Consider the following 16,812-nt stretch of genomic DNA (forward strand, 5'->3'; position numbering starts at 1 on the left):
GTTCGCGACTGCCATCTTTGCCCCCAAGGCCCCAAGTACTCCCGGCATCATTCAACGACATGCAGATTGCAGCGCGCCCGTAGCACGTACCTCTGCATCATCGCCTCCGCTAGTGCTTTTAAGTTTGGTGTTCCTGGTCTAATTCACGGATAAGTGGCAGCTTTAGTATTTTGGGATCACCTTTTCAAGTTAACCATCTTTAAACTCTGGTTGCAAAATACCTTTTTTCTCTCTGGTATTTTAAAATGGTCCGAACGGAATTATCAAGAAATACTACTTTTGACATGTTATATAAAATGCTTTGTAACAAAAACACTAGTCAAAATTGTGTTCTAAAACCACAGAACGTTAGTTATTGCTGACCAGAGGAATATAAGGAATCAAACATGCTTTGTTATCTAGTAGGTGCCTGTCTTTTATATAATTAACAACGATGGAGCAACTCTTTTCTTTTTCCAACTTAGATTACTATTCCATCCTTTCTCTTTTTATGAAGTGTGGTTTGACCCGATTCGGTATTCAAAATCACTTCTTTTTTTACCGTTAATATTCCACCGGTTATCGTACAACTGCAGCACGGCAAGACCACACAACTAGGCCGACGGTAAATGGCAGTGGGCGGCATTGAGAGAGCCGACGGTAAATTGGCGCTGCATCTTTGCACAAAGCTGATGATTGTTCGTCGGATTAGAATGGAGTGTTGATGGATTATTCCGTCCAGGCGCATGTGCTGCCGTGGAGCCACAATCTCAGGCGCCATTCTTGTGCACGTTCCCGCCCGGCCGGGCGCGGCGCCTCCGTCTCTCGTAACTCCAAAGCCATCCAAGTTGGGGGCACGATCACGCCCATAATTACTACCAACAGGTCGTTGCGGTTGCACGTACAGTGTACGTACTCCTGCAAGAAAGCCATTGTAATGTTGCTTTCGCCCCTCTTGTTATGTTTATATACTAAAGTAGTGCTATGGCGCATCCTAAACATGTACTACTCCATTCCTTAATATTCGCTCCATTCGTTTCAACAAAAAATATAATTATTCTAGAAATTTAAGATAGATTAATAAGGAAGTCAAATGATCCTGCATTCGTGCTTGCCCCTATGCACATACCAATTTGGGTAGAATAATTCATTTTTAGGAGAAGTATTTGCGTTTAGGATGGAGAGAGCGTACATTTTTCTAAAGGGAAATTCCATTTCACAAGACAGTTGGCTCCCGTTTGTTGTTCCATGAATTCGTCATTGTAAAATTTTGCAGTTCCTTATTTGCCATTCCAAGAGGTCGTAAATTTGAAAATATATATATGAAGTGAATTATGTAAAATAGGAGGAGGGAATTGTGATTATCCCCCGATTGATTCTTGTCGAGGCTTCGTAAATTTTGCCCGCCAAAACAGGGGATTAGCTGGAGCCGGCGCTGCCATCCGTGCTGCGACGCCAAGACTTTTTTCTCGTGTGTGTACCGGCGCGGCGTGCAGCTCCTCGTCAATAAATGCACGTCTTAATTCTGCCGAACCACCAGCGCAACCAACCTCGGCACATGGGTGGGTAGGGATACCTGTGGTCAGACGACGAGACGATGAAGCCAAAATTTTGCTTCACGTTCCCTGCAGAAGATCTAGCCCATGGATGCAAATGTTTCTCTCACTAGAAATGACGACCGCCTTTTTCTTAACCAAATCCGTCCTTCTTCTGATTTAAAGTTTTCTTGTACGTCTTTTTTTCCTACTAAAATTTAAAGTCAAATTTTAAATTTTAGTAGGAAAAAATTTAAAGTTTAACTAAAGACGTGTAAATCATTTCCATGATGAGATACGGCGAGCCCAGTTTTTAGCAAGGTTTAGCAGCACAACTTCATTGGTAACATTAATGATATTCTGGATCTCAGTGTTATGCCAACCCTGCTGCTTGGGTACAAACGAGAACTTTCCGTCTAAGAGAAATGTCACGGGAAAACCAGGATTACCAAGCTAAGTGTATAATATTTCTAACCGGCAGCTATGACGATATAAATTAGTCGCATATTTAGTTAATTCATTTAATGAAAGTGCCGTTCGATTTATCATTACAAGTTCTATGTAGTTACATGATACCACGGACGTATGGTTATTGTTCATGTATTTACATTTCTGTTATACAAGATGCATATGGTAGTCTTTGAAAATAGAATGTGTTTTTTTTTTGCGAGTGAGAGTAGCATGTTTTGCTCCAACAGTAATAGTCATACAACAGAAATCGCTGCTAATTCAAAAAAAATTAAATATCTGGATTTTCTGACAAATTTATTTTTCTAATTCTTTTGACCATCACCATTTTTACTTTTTAGTAGATTTATTCATTATCAAAACTGTTTTTAAAGACATCATAGACTTATGTATTTATTTGCTTTCTTTGCACACGTGAAGAATCACGATCAAACTTTATAAACAGTAAAAAAAAAAACCCAAAGAACAATAAACGGCCGAGTCCAAGATCCCACTTTGCTGTGCAGGTTGGGTGACGCCGTGACGCCGGGAGGTAAGGTTTGTTTCCAGCAGCAAGATGCTGGTATCGTCAACAATCTACGCCAGCAGGTACTGTACAGTGTCTGAGCAAAGCGACAGGTGAGGTACCGTGCGGTTGAGCAGAGCTCCACTGCACTTTCCTTAAAACAAACATTTCACCGTACCCCCGCTCTTTAACCCCCAACCCCCTCTCCCTCCTCTGCGGCTCTCACCTCACCTCACCTCAGCGCGCAGCAACCACACAACAGGTAGAAAAGAGAGAGACGAAAGGCGGCAGCGAAAGTATGAGAGACCCGAGGCGCCGAGCCAAAGGAAAGGAGGGAGCTTTGGCCTTTGCTGGGCTGGCTGACCGGTGACCGCCTGAGCCGGGCATTTGGCCGGACAAGCTGCTACTACTGCTAAAGCCGGCCGACCCACCCCGTCCCCGCGCGGGAGAGAGAAGGAAAGGAGAAAAAGCGGCGCCTCGTCACGGTCGCCACCCTCCTCCTCGTCCTCGGCCTCTTCTTTTCTTCCCCCGCCGTCCCTCCCCTTCCTCTGCATTCCCCCTGCGCGCGCACCTGGCCGTCCCGTCCTCGGTGTCCCTGTTCCGCGCGGCACCGATTTCCCTCACCTCTCGGGTTTCCTTTTTTCCTTCCCGGCCTTGACGGGCGTTCTTGCCGCATCGCTCCTCTGCTCCCTCCGAGCTCCTGCTCCTTCGCGGCTGGTCCGCGCTCGCTCTCCCGGGTCCCGGTGGTTGGTTTCCGTTGCCGTTGCCCGGCGTGGCGTGCCACCCTTCCCTTTAATGAGGCGCTGGTGGTTGCGGCCGTGACCGACTCACCTCCCGGGAAGGCGGAAGCAGCCGAGGAGGGGCGCCGCGCCGTGCTGCGCAGGAGCCGGCGGCGGCATTGCGCATGGACGGCGGGGAGGAGCAGAGCTCCGCCTCGGCGGCGGAGCACCGGCCGCCGCCGCCACCGCAGCAGCAGCAGCAGCAGCAGATACGGGTGGTGCGCTGCCCCAAGTGCGACAAGCTCCTGCCGGAGCTGCCCAACTACTCTGTCTACGTCTGCGGCGGCTGCGGCGCGACGCTCCAAGGTACTACTACTACTCCCCACCATCTCCTCCTACCTTTGAGTTCTTTTACCCCTGCAATGCAATAATCACTCTGTTCACTTCGCATTGGGTTGGGCATCGCTGTGCTCTTTTTTCCCCCATGTTCTTTACCCATTCCTTCCGAGTTCATTCGCTTACAAACGGGTCCGCATCTTTCCCGACCAATCGTTAAATCATCAACCGCAACGAGGGCATTCTTCTCCCGTCGATTTTCGGACAAACACGTTCATGATTAGTTTTCGAAATGGGTTCGTGGGGACTGCTGCTGCGGCTGCTGCGGGTTGGACGGCTTCCTGGGACGCGGATACGACCAGCTCATTTCGTCCGCTTCTGAGTTCCAAAAGATTCCATTTTCTTTTTCTTGTTTTCTTTAGCTTCCAGGCAGTTCTGCTATCCCTTTTATTTTGCTTCCCGTCTTTTTGTGAAATGCTCTTCCTTCAGGCTTCCTTGTTGTATTCGCAACTTCCTGCAGAATCTTTTTTTGTTTTTGAAAAAAAAAACTTCCTGCATATTTTTGTGAACAAAAACTTCCTACAGATTTGACATGATCAAATGTACACGGAATGAGGTTCTGTTCTTTGTATTTCATTTTCCAGTAATTTTGCGATAGGCCTTATTTGTCACATCCTGCCGTAAGAGTTTCAGTGCACAAATCCGTGGAACTCGTGGGCAATTTCTTGTTTCTGCTCAGATTACATGGGTTTATCTTGTGGGACATTCCCCTTGATTCAAGTTGCTGTTGGTTAATTTTTGGTGAGTTGAACAAGAAGGGTAGTTTGTTTTTGAATTCAGTGCATGTTAAATGAAAGGAATCTTTCTTGACCTTACGTAACATGTTGGTTGTATGTTTCCACCCAAAACATACTAGCCTTTTGTGGTTCCCAAATCGGGAAGGCTGCAGCCTGATGAATTTCAGTCTTCACTATGATTGTCTTCATATTTCTTGCAACACAGAAAATGGCTGGCTTGCACCAGTGCTGCTGGAAGGTCAAATTCTTGTTTGAAGTAATGAAGTATCTCGATGCATTTTAAAATATGAAAAATAATTGGACCCAACTATTTAAGCTAGCTCACTTGCAGTTCTGTGTTGTCTATTTGATTACCCTCTGTACCATTTGCCTTTAGTTTAGTGATGCTTACTTGTTAGCTGTAACACAAATTTGACCCTAGGATGCTGTGCTGTTGGACAAAATATAGTCACGACGAGTTGGCATAATTTGCGCATTTTCATGGATCTTAACTAGCTATTTTTTTTTTAAAAAAAACTTTATTAATCTTCTGTTATCATCATGGTTAGCTAATATTCTTTTCTTATGTTTTTTAGCCGCATTAAAAATCACATTTGTCCCCTGAACCATTTTGCAGCAAAGAACTCAGCATCTGATACTTCTTCAGAGAAGTCTGATGGTGAACATGTGAAGTATCTCGAAGTGCTCGAAAGTTTACCAGAAAAGAACAGAGATGCTACATCTGAAGCTAGTTGTGCTGTCCGAGAAGCAGACGCCAATAAAGTTGAAGCTAGGCCAGAGAGATTTGTACCCAACAGAATGGCAGCTGTACACAGCCAATCTGGATTCAGTTTCAATGATAGCCAAGCTACTTGCGCACCCAGCAGCGCCCTGAAGCTTGAATCTGCGCTTAGAGATGTAAGTAGGGAAGTTCGGGAGGCAAAATACCGGCGCATTCGTCATGAGGAGAAAGGAGAAGCAAAGCAGCCAGCAAGGGCAAGAGACAACTCTCCAAGGTCTGTGGTTAACAGCATTCCTCCTCCTAATGCTTACCCCGGAGAAGGTCCATCCGAGTATCCTATGAAACCTGGATTTAGGCATGCCAATGGTGAGCTTGCTGACAGTAGGAATTCAGATGGTGCTAGCAGAGTTAGTGGCCTTGAGAAAGACCGTTCTGAGCTTTTGCGGATTCTTGATGAGCTGAGGGACCAGGTACAGAGATCATGTGAGATTGCTGACAAACCCAATGGGAGTGCTTCGACAAGTAGAGTGGTGGATCCTGCAAGCTCTTACAATCCTAATGAGCGTCTGAGTCGACTGCGGTATGGTTCACCTCAGTTGCAACGGAATGGCTCGCAGCGCTCACCATCCTTGAATGGGCACACACCTGGTGTACCTCCTGCTTATCCTTCAATGACTGCACAGCAAGATCTTCATGGATACGGGGAACCTGTCGCACACATAGGGGCTCCTAGCTACCCTGTTGGTCCATATCCATGGAGAAACTTTGATAATTATTTCCATGGACAGTATGATCCTGACCCTCTGATCTCTTATCACCATGACGGCTTCTACCATCAGCCTGCTTGCTCTTGCTTACATTGTTACCACCGTGAATTCCTACCTGTTCATGGGGCTCCACTTGGTTTCAACCATTGCAGGGCACCATACCTTATGAACAATCCTAGCTTGTACCCTGTAGAAGGTCCAGTGATGTTTGGTGCACAGAACTACAATTCAAGAGGTATGAATGGTCTGATGCGACGCAATCACATGAGGGCCACCCTGAGTAAAAAGCCCGCACAGACTTGTGAACCAATTGTCAATGGTGCCCCTTTTACCATATGCTACAATTGCTACGAAGTGTTGCAGCTTCCCAAGAAGTCTCTCTCGCTGGGAAAAGATGAGTATAAGTTGCGTTGTGGATCATGCTCACATGCAATTGTGGTCAGACTTGATGGAAGCAGGCTGGATGTTTCAGCACCTACACCAGTTTCACACTTATCGCCTGGGAGTAAAAATTGCCCCAACAATGGCCAAGGAAGTAATGGACACACTGCCGATGAGAGACTGCTTCCGTCTTATAGTTTTTCTGTAGGCAGCCATTGCTCTCAGGAAAAAGATCTACCCTCAAATTCAAGTGAAGCAGATAAAATGCGAAGCATATCATCTTCTGCCAGCATTTCTGAAGATGATGAAAGCCCAGCAAGATCAAATTCACAGAAGAACTCTGGTTCTAGGGACATTCCTCCTGATGCTGAAGTGGCTACCCGTGTTCCAAGTTTACCTCTTCGCGATCATTTTGTATATTCTCCATCAGAGAGAGTGGTTGACGGGTCAGGCAAAGGAAGCAGAAGTACCCGATCTGAACACGAAAAGGGTGTGTTAACTGAAAGTTTCAAGCCAAGCACAGTGAAAGACGTACCTGTAGCAAGCGTGCTAGACCTGTCAGATGATGAGTACGATGATCCCGAGTACAGTCAAGATCCAGGTGATGGGGGTCAATATGTTGACCACCCGAGGGCCACAAAATCGGGTGATTCTTTTTTCTCCAGCCTGATAAAGAAGAGCTTTAAAATTAATGGTGGCATGGGCAATGGCAGAGCAAAGGTTTTCATTAATGGCTATCCCATCTCTGATCGTGCTGTCAGGAAGGCTGAGAAGATAGCTGGGCCAATTTATCCTGGCGAATACTGGTATGATTGCACCTTCTATATGGCAATTGACTTCTAGATTTCTTTACTGACATTTTAGTTATTTTCAAGAATAATATAAAGTTTTGCAGCAATGGTACTTAAAATCATTCTGATACCCTACAGGTATGACTACCGTGCTGGATTCTGGGGTGTTATGGGACAGTCCTGCCTTGGCATGATACCTGTAAGAAAGTTTATACTTGAGTTGGCGCATTTTTGTTACCCCAGTCATAGCTTGACCAAAGCTTTTAACTGGATCTCTTTGTTGCAGCCATATATTCCGGAATTTAACTATCCTATGCCCAAGAATTGTGCTGGAGGAAATACAGATGTGTTCATCAACGGCCGAGAACTTCACCAGAAGGACTTGGATTTACTCGTGGGTCGTGGGCTCCCAGATTCTCCTGACAGATCCTACAGAGTTGAGATTTCTGGCAAAGTATCTGACGAAGTATCTGGTGAAGAGCTGTATTGCCTTGGCAAACTCGCACCAACGTAAGTACAACAGCTCAAAATCTTCCAGTTCTCCTATTCAGGAGTTTTCCTTCTCACGAGCAATGTTCTTTTACAAAAGCATCTGCCGTTACCATACCCAATTTGGTTCTTTGAGAAAGGCACTTCTTTCTTAGATCATCTAGGATACAAAAAGCAAGTGTAGCTTAATAAAAACTAGTGTTTGAATTCTTGGATACTGCTACCTGTTTTAACTAAATTTCATAGACATGATAGTATGATACTCAGCGAGGTTTGAGTACTTGGTTCCAGATTTTGTCAAACACAACCTGAACATTTTAACCTAACATTCGTTCTGGAAAACAGGGTCGAGAAGATGAAGCGCGGGTTCGGGATGCGAGTCCCCAGGGTCATTCAGTGAGGCTGAAGAGGGGCTTAAAATCCGGAGGATCTGCTTTTGTGCGCCGCGGCGGCGTCTTGCGCTATAGTAGATTGTTATGTCCCACCTTCTAACCCTGCACTGAATCGTTACATCTGTAGAAGGCCTTTTGATCGAGTGTGTCATGGTGTGATGATGTAATTTTGCTGGCTCGAGCTAGTTGTTGCCTGTGGATTGTTCAAGCTTTACAAATGCAAGTTTCAGTCAGGATTGTGCAGCTATCTGTATCTATCAATCTGCTTGCTGCTCCTTTAAGCTCTCTGTGTGTGGACTCTCTGCGCAGGAACTTTTGACGTTCCTCGCTGCAGTCTGACTTCCGTCCCTCGTTTGCAAAACCGGCAGCTGAGGGATCATAGTTAGGGGATGTCAAAAGGACCTTTTTCCAATGCTGAATGATCACGGGACCAAGCCCAGTTAGTCGTCCAGGCCGCGGCCGATGAGGCCCATGTGTGCAATCAAGCCCAATGTACTTATTTCTACGGCCCATTCACACATGTCGCAAGCTCGCAACGTCGGAAATTCAAACATGGAATGGAAAGCAATCACAGATCCACAGCCGACGCGCCTTCCTGGCAGCTTCCCTCCGCTCCCGGGCCCCACCCGTCAGCGACTCTCCGGGTTAGCCGTTGCATGCGCCCCCACGCGATGACGTCACCTCCCGTTCAAATTTCAAAATTTCCGACCGTTACCCCCTTCCCCCGTCTCCCTCCTATAAAGTCAAGTCAAACCAATGGAGTCAGAATATCAGATCACCGACAAGGCCATCTGCACCACCGTCTCCTCCGGCTCTCCTTCCCCCTTCGCCCTCTCCTCCGGCTCGAGATCCCCCACCCATGGCGACCGCCGCGGCAGGGAGCAAGAGGGGCGGCGGCCGGGGCCGCAAGGCGCTCGTGGCCGTGCTCGACAACGACGCCAACATCTCCGCCGGGAAGGCCGCCAAGGCCGGGGACCTCTCGGCCTCCTCCGCGCCGAAGGCGAAGCGGGCGCCCGCCAGGAGCGGCAAGGCCGCCAAGGCCGCGGCGGCTGCGGCCTCCGTAGTGGACGACGTGGCGGAGCTCCAGGGGATGCTGGAGCGGCTGCGGCTGGAGAAGGAGAAAGCGGAGGAGATGGTGAGGGAGCGGGACGAGGTCATCCGGAAGAAGGAGGAGGAGATCGAGACCAAGGAGAAGGAGCAGGAGCGCCTCCAGGCCGAGCTCAGGAAGGTGCAGCGCGCCAAGGAGTTCAAGCCCACCGTGGTACGTTCTCAGATCCCACTGCTTCGATTCAGATCTCTTCGTGGCGTCTTTTGATTCAGATTTGTCTAACTCATCTGATTTGATTTGTCATACAGAGCTTTCCTCTCGTCAAGTCGCTGCTTGAGAAGGAGCAGGACGCAGGCGACAAGGGCAAGAGGAAGAAGGGGAAGGGCAAGGCCGTCCCGGAGAGGAAGAAGCCCTGCACGGCGTACGTGCTCTGGTTGAAGGACCAGTGGACCGAGGTGAGGATTAACTGCCGCAAATCCGCCCGATTCTTCCCCTGTTTTTTTGCTTGCCCGCCAGGTGTTTGACGAATTGCCTTGCCCATCGCGTTTCCAGATCAAGAAGGAGAACCCTGAGGCCGACTTCAAGGAGGTGACCAACACGCTGGGCGCCAAGTGGAAGGCGCTGGGCGCCGAGGAGAAGCAGCCCTACGAGGAGCGGTACCGGCAGGAGAAGGAGGCCTACCTCCAGGTGGTCGGCCAGGAGAAGCGCGAGGCTGAGGCCATGAAGCTGCTCGAGGAGCAGCAGATGCAGTGGACCGCCAAGGAGCTGCTGGAGCAGTACCTCAAGTTCAGGCAGGAGGCCGAGGAGGGCGACGGCAAGAAGGGGAAGAGGAAGAACAGCAAGAAGGTCAAGGACCCCGCCAAGCCCAAGCAGCCCATGTCGGCCTACTTCGTGTACACGCAGGAGAGGCGCGCCGCACTGGTCGCTGAGAAGAAGAACGTTCCTGAGGTGATTGATTGTTTCAGACTTTCTAGTCGATTGAGTGTTTTGGTTGTTCTGATGTGAAATTCTTGTCGCGCAGATTGGCAAGATCACTGGGGAGGAGTGGAAGAACATGACAGAAGCCCAGAAGGCTCCCTACGAGGAAGTTGCGAAGAAGCAGAAGGAGGAGTACCACAAGCAGATGGGGGTTTACAAGAAGAAGAAGATTGAGGTGTGCAAACTGTAAACAGCCTGTAGTTCAAATATGTTTTCTTCTTGTGCTGAACGAGAGGTATCTAATGTGGAGCTTGTGGACTGTATCAGGAAGCTGCGAGCCTGGAGAAAGAAGAGGAGGAGCAGAAGAAAATCATGAAGCAAGAGGCTCTCCAGCTGCTTAAGAAAAAGGAGAAGGCAGACAACATCATCAAGGTACATTGAAGCTCCATTGCCTCTGGATGCATGTCACAGAAGAATATTTGGGACAATATTTTGATTTATGGAACAATGACATGTTTATTCCGATCTAATAACCGCTGGATTTTGAACAGAAAACCAAAGAAAAGCGCCAGAAGAAGAAGCAGGAGAATGTTGATCCCAGCAGGCCCAAGAAGCCTGCCTCTTCCTTCCTCCTCTTCAGGTTGAACACATAGCCGCATTGCACTACATGATTAGATGCTGTAAAATGATTTCGCGGTGTGCTGAATTTCTGTAATTTTCAGCAAGGAAGCGAGGAAGCAGCTACTCGAGGAGCGCCCGGGCATCAACAACTCGACCCTGAATGCACTTATCTCGGTGAAGTGGAAGGAGCTGAGCGGTGAGGAGCGGCAGGCGTGGAATGATAAGGCCGCACCTGCCATGGCGGCATACAAGAAGGAGATGGAGGAGTACACCAAGGCTCACAGCTCGTCCGCTTGACAGGATAACAGATTCATGTGCACGTTGTGGTGCAGTTCAACTGTTGGATTGGGTTGAACATTTTCAAATAAGGATTCTCATCTCTGAATCCTGGTGTGATAGATGACTTGGTGTGAATTGTTAACTTCGGATCAGTTTAGTTGGCGTAGTTGTATTAGATGTAGCTTGCTTCATTCTTGAACAAATTGGTTTGGTTAAATTTTGTGGCAGTTTTCCACAAGTTAAGAAGTTTCAGTGAGTTTCACAAGAGTCGATTACTCGATTCGGAGTTCTGATTCTTGGAATTTACCGAGTTGAATTTGATACCCCTGTCTGCTCGTACATCTCGGAATTTCATTTCTAACATCAACAATATTTTTAGCAACTCTATCTGTTCGAAAAACACTCTGTTTGGCATGAAATTTTTAATTACAAAGTCATCACGGCCAAGTAACGAAGATTACAGTTTACTTGCATGACTGAAAAGCTTGAAAGGGTGTTTGTGATCAATGTTTGGCGGTAGATTATCTTTTTATGTGAAAGCTGAGAATTGCAATAAAAATACAATGATTTTGGTCCAAAATTCAGCAATTTCTGTTGTTCATGAAAGCTCTCTTCATCTCCCCCGTTGAATCTGAACAAAAGGCCTGTGTATTTTGGTCGTTTTGGCCCTTCTGTTTTGTAATAATGGTTAGTATATATGGTAAAACAGAGCAGTGTATCAACCAGAGTTCCCCAGTATTGTTTAGCTAAACAATGCATATGCAGTTAAGTCCCTATTTTCCACCATGTTCAAGATCATGAAGTCGTGAATCAAAAAATGGTGTTGTTACATGCCAAAAGGCAATCGGTACAAAACTGAAATCATCGTCTAATTGAGAAATTATGTCCTTTCTAGGCTGTACCATGATGGCTGATACGCAAAGAAACAAATTCAGGGGCAATGGACGATCCAAAGAAGCGGCAATGGACCATCCAAAGAAGCAAATAACGGAACCAGGATCAGACATACATAATAAACATACCTATTTGAACCAAGATTTCAGGATCTCTAATCAAATGTGTTTTTAAGGCCAATTAGAGTAATGGAGGAAATACATGGCTCATCCTTTATTCCTGTGTAGCTAAATTCTACGTGCTTATCAAAATTCAGAATACAGTAAAAGTTTCAGATTGTGACAAAGAGTTAAAACTAAAACCTTTGTAATTCTCGATATGAAGAACTCTGATTTCTAAATCATACATTTTGCAAGTGTGGCAGAACCTATCAAACATATTAATAAGGTCTTTTTTCTCTTTTTTGTATAATAGCAGGAACTGTGATGAGTGGAGTGGTCAACTGTGATGACTGATGAGTCTGAAACTGGACATGAAACCGGCCTTGTGAATAGAAAGAAAGTAGGGATTTCTTTCCTCGTTTTATCTTGGTACACATGGAGGCTTTTTGTCAGTAGGTCGCAGCCAACACTGATGTCTACAGTAGAAGTGTAGAACACTGTCGGCATGTTATAAATAGCAGAGGAGGTATTTGTTAATATGCCTAAATTAGAAACAACTAGGGTCCAAGGAAGTGCTACTTTGCTGACAATGTCCATAAGTGGAGAAGCAGTAATCAGATTTACAATATTTGGAACCATTGGCAACTCTGCATTGGGTTTGATAAAGATGCTAGCTTAGCTTGGCTGTCCGTTTCAGGAAATCAGGTTATCTTGCTGTCTGTTTCACCAAATCTGGTTATTTATTTTTCTGTTAAATGTAGAGATATCACTAACATTCATATTTCATTCTTCTTGTTACAGTTTATGTCATAAGGAAGCACAATCAACAGATGTAAATTGCCTTCTTTTTTGAAGATCTATATTGTCTTTTGTCACGAATTTGTTTTATGGAAAGGAAAATTGAAATAGCTCTGAGAAACATTCGATCAAAAAGGTTGTTTATGTGCAAGTTATCACCTGTCATAAACAAAGTACATTTGCTTGAGAAATGATAATTACTGATATGTAACTTTTGTAGAGAAGGATAGTTTCAGCTATTTTTCATTGGCCCACTCCTGAGAAGGAGGACACTGAATTCAAATGAATAAATAGATATAAATACAAAAATAAAACCCATCCTTTGGAATCTAAATAAAACACAGAAATCTACATACGAATTTAAGTATGCTTTATGAACTGAAAACTACCAACTATCTCAATATCCCAATGTTTTCTAAATAACTTGGGAGCTCAGGATCTGCATAGTGTTATCAACAAATCAAGGTGGTGTCATTTTTTGTCTTCCATTTTGAATTGATAAAAGATCCATTCCATCTCAAGAAAAAGATAAACCAATTACGTAGTTATTCATTGTGGTGAATAATCTGCATTTTTTTTTGTAAACTGTTGCCCTAACATACTGCTCTAAACATATACCTGACGGATGCTATGCCAAACGGTAGCATATATCAAAGCCTACAAACCAATATTTTGTCCTATTTCAAATTTCCAAATTTTAAATGATCTCAACGTAATGCAATCCTCATAGAAGCATTTCCTAAGAGGCATTTCAACAAACAGTTGGAGGTTAGCGTACAATGAAGAAAGCCAATGTAAGTATGTAACCAAGACACATGCCTGATGCCTCTTTCTATTGCTTCAGCAGAGATTTCCATCCATCAGACGACTACTTGTCAATCTAATTCTTGCAAAACTTTTAGGCGGATATACCGGCAAATAAAAACTTTTAGGCAAATAAATTTAAGATGCACTTACATCTTGCGATGTCTTGTAGCTTTGCAGGTGAAATCTTTTTTTGTTACATTCCATAAGCAAACACCGCAGCCAGAGGAAATCGTAGCTGCATCGAACAGATTGACGGTAGCGCGTGCTGAATCCCGTCCCGTGAGCGCAGCCGCTCAGACCCAGACGCCGGAACGTTGCGCCACGGCCGTGGAGAGCTCGTCGAGCCGCGCCTCGAGCACCAGTAGGGGCTGAATTCTATTCCCGATGACGAGCGCCACGCGCGCGCCCCATCCCTCCTGGCCGCGCATGCCGCCAGGCGCCTCGCGAGTCGCGACCCTGGCTGCCGCCCTACCGTTCCTCACCGCGCACTGGCCCTTGGCTGTGTACACTCTCACCGAGGCACCATCGACAATTCGAGCCGCGCGAAGCCGAGTAGGCAATAATACGAGGCTGAGCGTTGCCTGTTCGGGGCCGAGGCCATCATCGGCAGGGCTTGCGTGAGCCACAGGCCACCATAAGCTGCTCTGGCTCGACGCAGCCTCCTCGCGCCGCACCACAACGTGAGCCGCGGCCTTGCGTGAGTCGGATTCGCGCGGCACGCGGTTGAAGAAGCTCCTGCGCTGCGGCCGGCCGCCTTGCACAGAGCCTCCTTCGCGCGCCGCCGCGCCTTAAGCTCCTCCTCTGAGACTCCCGCTTCTGCCAGCGGCCGACGAACGTCGGTACGAACGAAGTCCCACGCAGGCTGACGGAGCAGCGCGTAGAGCGGCGTGGAGGAGTCGAGTCCCTCACCGCACGCTGCTGGGAGTCAATGAGCGCAAGGAGGAGGCACGCCGAGCGTCGCATCACGCGGAGCCAGGGGAGAGAGCGCGCCGTCCAGAACACTCCAGACCACCCGATGCTGGCCCTGGCCCTTGTAAATCTAACGGTAGAGAAACCACAGGAGAACAAGCCATGCCACGTGGATGTATCTGTATCCATGTAATTTGGACGGCCGCGCTATACATCTTGTGAAACGAAATTATTACGAACGCTTTACACCCAGTTGAACAAGATCACTGTGATAAACTTTGAACTTTAACTGTTGAGCAATTGAACAGGAAAGTCAATGAAAAGTTTCCGTGACAACTTGCACACATGAAGGCCTGCTTTGCCAGTAAAAGCAAATTCAGAGGTGGATCAATTGGTTTCTGCCCTCAACCACACGCAAAGAAAAAAACCGAAAGGGTACAATAACAGTGGCCACTAGTGTTGTCAAACTAGGAGACAGCAACTTGTACTGCCCAGAAATGAATGCGGGATAAACATTAAACACACACATCGGTAGTGATGTCAAATTACAAGACAGCAACTTCTACTGCCCAAAAATGGCAACCTTGAATCTATGATGGCAAGTAATCTTTCTCTCTGCTTTAATTTTTTGGTCGATAGGTGTTCCTGCGGCCTCGCAACCCAAACTTTCTTATGGTTATGAAAATTCATGTTTCCAGTGTACAACAAATTTCGACAAGCGGCGGAAAAACAAGACCGACTTGAGATTCGCAATATACACAACGAACTATAGATTTGGGTCCTCTTTGTCACTGTACATTAGCCATTAGGCGCCGAGATACTATCTGCGCCTTTGATTTGGAGCCGTCCGATAAGCTTTGAGATGGTTGGGGACGTTAAGGCCGGTAGTTCTGAGTGTGTCTCGCCGACGGCAAGCGCTCTTGGCCCCTCTAAAGCCCATCGTTGGATCATGATCGAACGGCCGGGGGGCCCTGATAGGGGCGCCCTTTACCCCGACACGAGGAGGACCTGTGCGCGTGGGCGCTAGAGGAGGACCTCGACGTGGACGACGGTGGCGGCGTCGGGCGGGCCGACGACGAAGCGCTCGGACTGGGCCTTGCGGAGCACGGCGGGGCCGGGGGCGACGTCGGGTGTGCCCTCCTCGGAGCTGTCGTCCTCCTCCGGGATGGAGGACAACACGCCGGCCCACGACGACCCCGCGCCGCCGTAGCTGTAGTAGTAGCAGTACTCCTCGCCGCTGCCGCCGCCGCCCATCCGGTATCCGTAGAACTCCTCCGCCGCCGACGACGGCCTGAGCCGGAGCACCTTGATGAAGAGCTTGTGCAGCAGCTTCGGGAGCCCCGCGCGCTGCTTCTTGATCCGGCCACCGTCGGCCGCCGCCAGCGCCGGTGGCACCGCCGGGAACCACGGCATCCTGCCGGCGGCGGGACTTGGCGTGGTTGCTTGGCGGATCTGGTGGAGCGTAGCAGGATTTGTGATCATCGATCGAGCTCGTGAATCTTTTGGCTTTCACTTGGCGCTCTTCTGTTTAGGCCGTGTTTTTATACTCCTGTATGTGTTAGCTGCAATAATCAGGATAAGGCAGAGCAGCTGCAGGGGGGATGAAGCTTTACAGAGTGGAGGGCTTGCTCGACCTCGCCGTGTGTGGTGGAGAGGCCGGCGACGACGACAGGTTAGTGAGGACGGCCGGGTACTGCCACGCTTGTCACGGACTCCGCAGCGGGAGGCGTCTGATGGCCGCGGGGTTAGCTTAATCGCATGGCGCCCAAGGCCGGAGCCAGATGATCTGATCGAGCCGTAGCTTTAGACTTGCAGAGCATCGGCTGGGCCGACTGCCGCCATGGATTACATATGCAGTGACATAATCGGAAATTATGAGGCCCTTCGTTTTCGTTGCTCGTGGACGCCATGCATGACGGATCATAACTTCATAAGTACTTCGATAGCGATTCTAGTTCTCCCCTTCTCTCGGTTTGCTCGTGCATGCTCTCTGTGCCTTTTGCTGTCCGCGGCAACATCCGTGTTCGTTGTTCAAGCCAGGCTTGTTGCTCATTTGCTCGGTGAACTCTGTTTTCTTTTAAGGTGCTGTTTGTTTCGCGGAATTGAATCTCATTCTAGGAATTTGGATTCAATAGGAATTAAATTATATAGAATCAGATTTATTTTAATTTTCTTGTTTGGGTGTACAAAGAAACTAATTCTTAGAATTAGATTCCAAATATTGTTTGATTGATTAGAAATTCAAATGGAACAACATGCTACCAACATAACTCTCTCTCTAACACATGGAGTTGTTTCAGTAGCCACCTCTTCCTCATCTTCTCCGGAAGCGCCAACAAAAACTTATACTTGCGTGTATCAAATAGGTCCAATAAAAAGTGTCTTCATCCAATCCTTCTACCTCATTCAGTGTGTTTAGAATTTCTTTTGATGTTGGGCCTTTAGGGGCTTCCTCCTTGAGTGCTTCAGCGAACTTGTCCATTTTTTCAGTTATCATAGAGGTAAAAGAGTCACCTGACCGTTGTCTCTTTAAACTTCCTGAAGTTGCCGATGATGT

General features: G+C 47.4%; 3 protein-coding genes across 3 annotated transcripts; 2 read left to right on the forward strand and 1 right to left on the reverse strand.

The window, feature by feature from the left end:
- The first annotated feature begins 2,735 nt into the window (after positions 1-2,735).
- LOC101765434 lies at positions 2,736-8,137 on the forward strand. The gene is made up of 5 exons (XM_004951221.3): positions 2,736-3,572; positions 4,956-7,014; positions 7,138-7,198; positions 7,286-7,509; positions 7,834-8,137. The coding sequence occupies exons 1-5, from the start codon at positions 3,392-3,394 to the stop codon at positions 7,886-7,888; spliced, it is 2,580 nt and encodes an 859-aa protein (XP_004951278.1). The 5' UTR covers positions 2,736-3,391; the 3' UTR covers positions 7,889-8,137.
- A 503-nt stretch (positions 8,138-8,640) lies between these two features.
- LOC101765841 (high mobility group B protein 6) lies at positions 8,641-11,069 on the forward strand. The gene is made up of 7 exons (XM_004951222.2): positions 8,641-9,141; positions 9,237-9,383; positions 9,481-9,876; positions 9,950-10,081; positions 10,174-10,278; positions 10,398-10,486; positions 10,569-11,069. The coding sequence occupies exons 1-7, from the start codon at positions 8,740-8,742 to the stop codon at positions 10,762-10,764; spliced, it is 1,467 nt and encodes a 488-aa protein (XP_004951279.1). The 5' UTR covers positions 8,641-8,739; the 3' UTR covers positions 10,765-11,069.
- Positions 11,070-14,620: 3,551 nt separating this feature from the next.
- On the reverse strand, positions 14,621-16,015 carry LOC101766257. The gene is made up of 2 exons (XM_004951223.4): positions 15,890-16,015; positions 14,621-15,804 (listed from the first exon to the last, which is right to left on the reverse strand). Exon 2 carries the CDS (start codon positions 15,735-15,737, stop codon positions 15,279-15,281), a length of 459 nt encoding a protein of 152 aa, XP_004951280.1. The 5' UTR covers positions 15,738-15,804; positions 15,890-16,015; the 3' UTR covers positions 14,621-15,278.
- Positions 16,016-16,812: the final 797 nt, after the last annotated feature.

The sequence above is a fragment of the Setaria italica genome, chromosome I (genome assembly GCF_000263155.2).
Source record: "Setaria italica strain Yugu1 chromosome I, Setaria_italica_v2.0, whole genome shotgun sequence".
NCBI lineage: Eukaryota > Viridiplantae > Streptophyta > Magnoliopsida > Poales > Poaceae > Setaria > Setaria italica.

Coding starts and splice junctions, on each gene's coding strand:
- LOC101765841 (XM_004951222.2), top strand. CDS start 8,740: ATGGCGACCGCCGCGGCAGGGAGCAAGAGGGGCGGCGGCCGGGGCCGC. Junction 9,142..9,236: donor AGGAGTTCAAGCCCACCGTG/GTACGTTCTCAG, acceptor TTTGTCATACAG/AGCTTTCCTCTCGTCAAGTC. Junction 10,082..10,173: donor ACAAGAAGAAGAAGATTGAG/GTGTGCAAACTG, acceptor GGACTGTATCAG/GAAGCTGCGAGCCTGGAGAA.
- LOC101766257 (XM_004951223.4), bottom strand. CDS start 15,737: ATGATCACAAATCCTGCTACGCTCCACCAGATCCGCCAAGCAACCACG.
- LOC101765434 (XM_004951221.3), top strand. CDS start 3,392: ATGGACGGCGGGGAGGAGCAGAGCTCCGCCTCGGCGGCGGAGCACCGG. Junction 7,199..7,285: donor CCTGCCTTGGCATGATACCT/GTAAGAAAGTTT, acceptor TCTTTGTTGCAG/CCATATATTCCGGAATTTAA. Junction 7,510..7,833: donor CTTGGCAAACTCGCACCAAC/GTAAGTACAACA, acceptor TCTGGAAAACAG/GGTCGAGAAGATGAAGCGCG.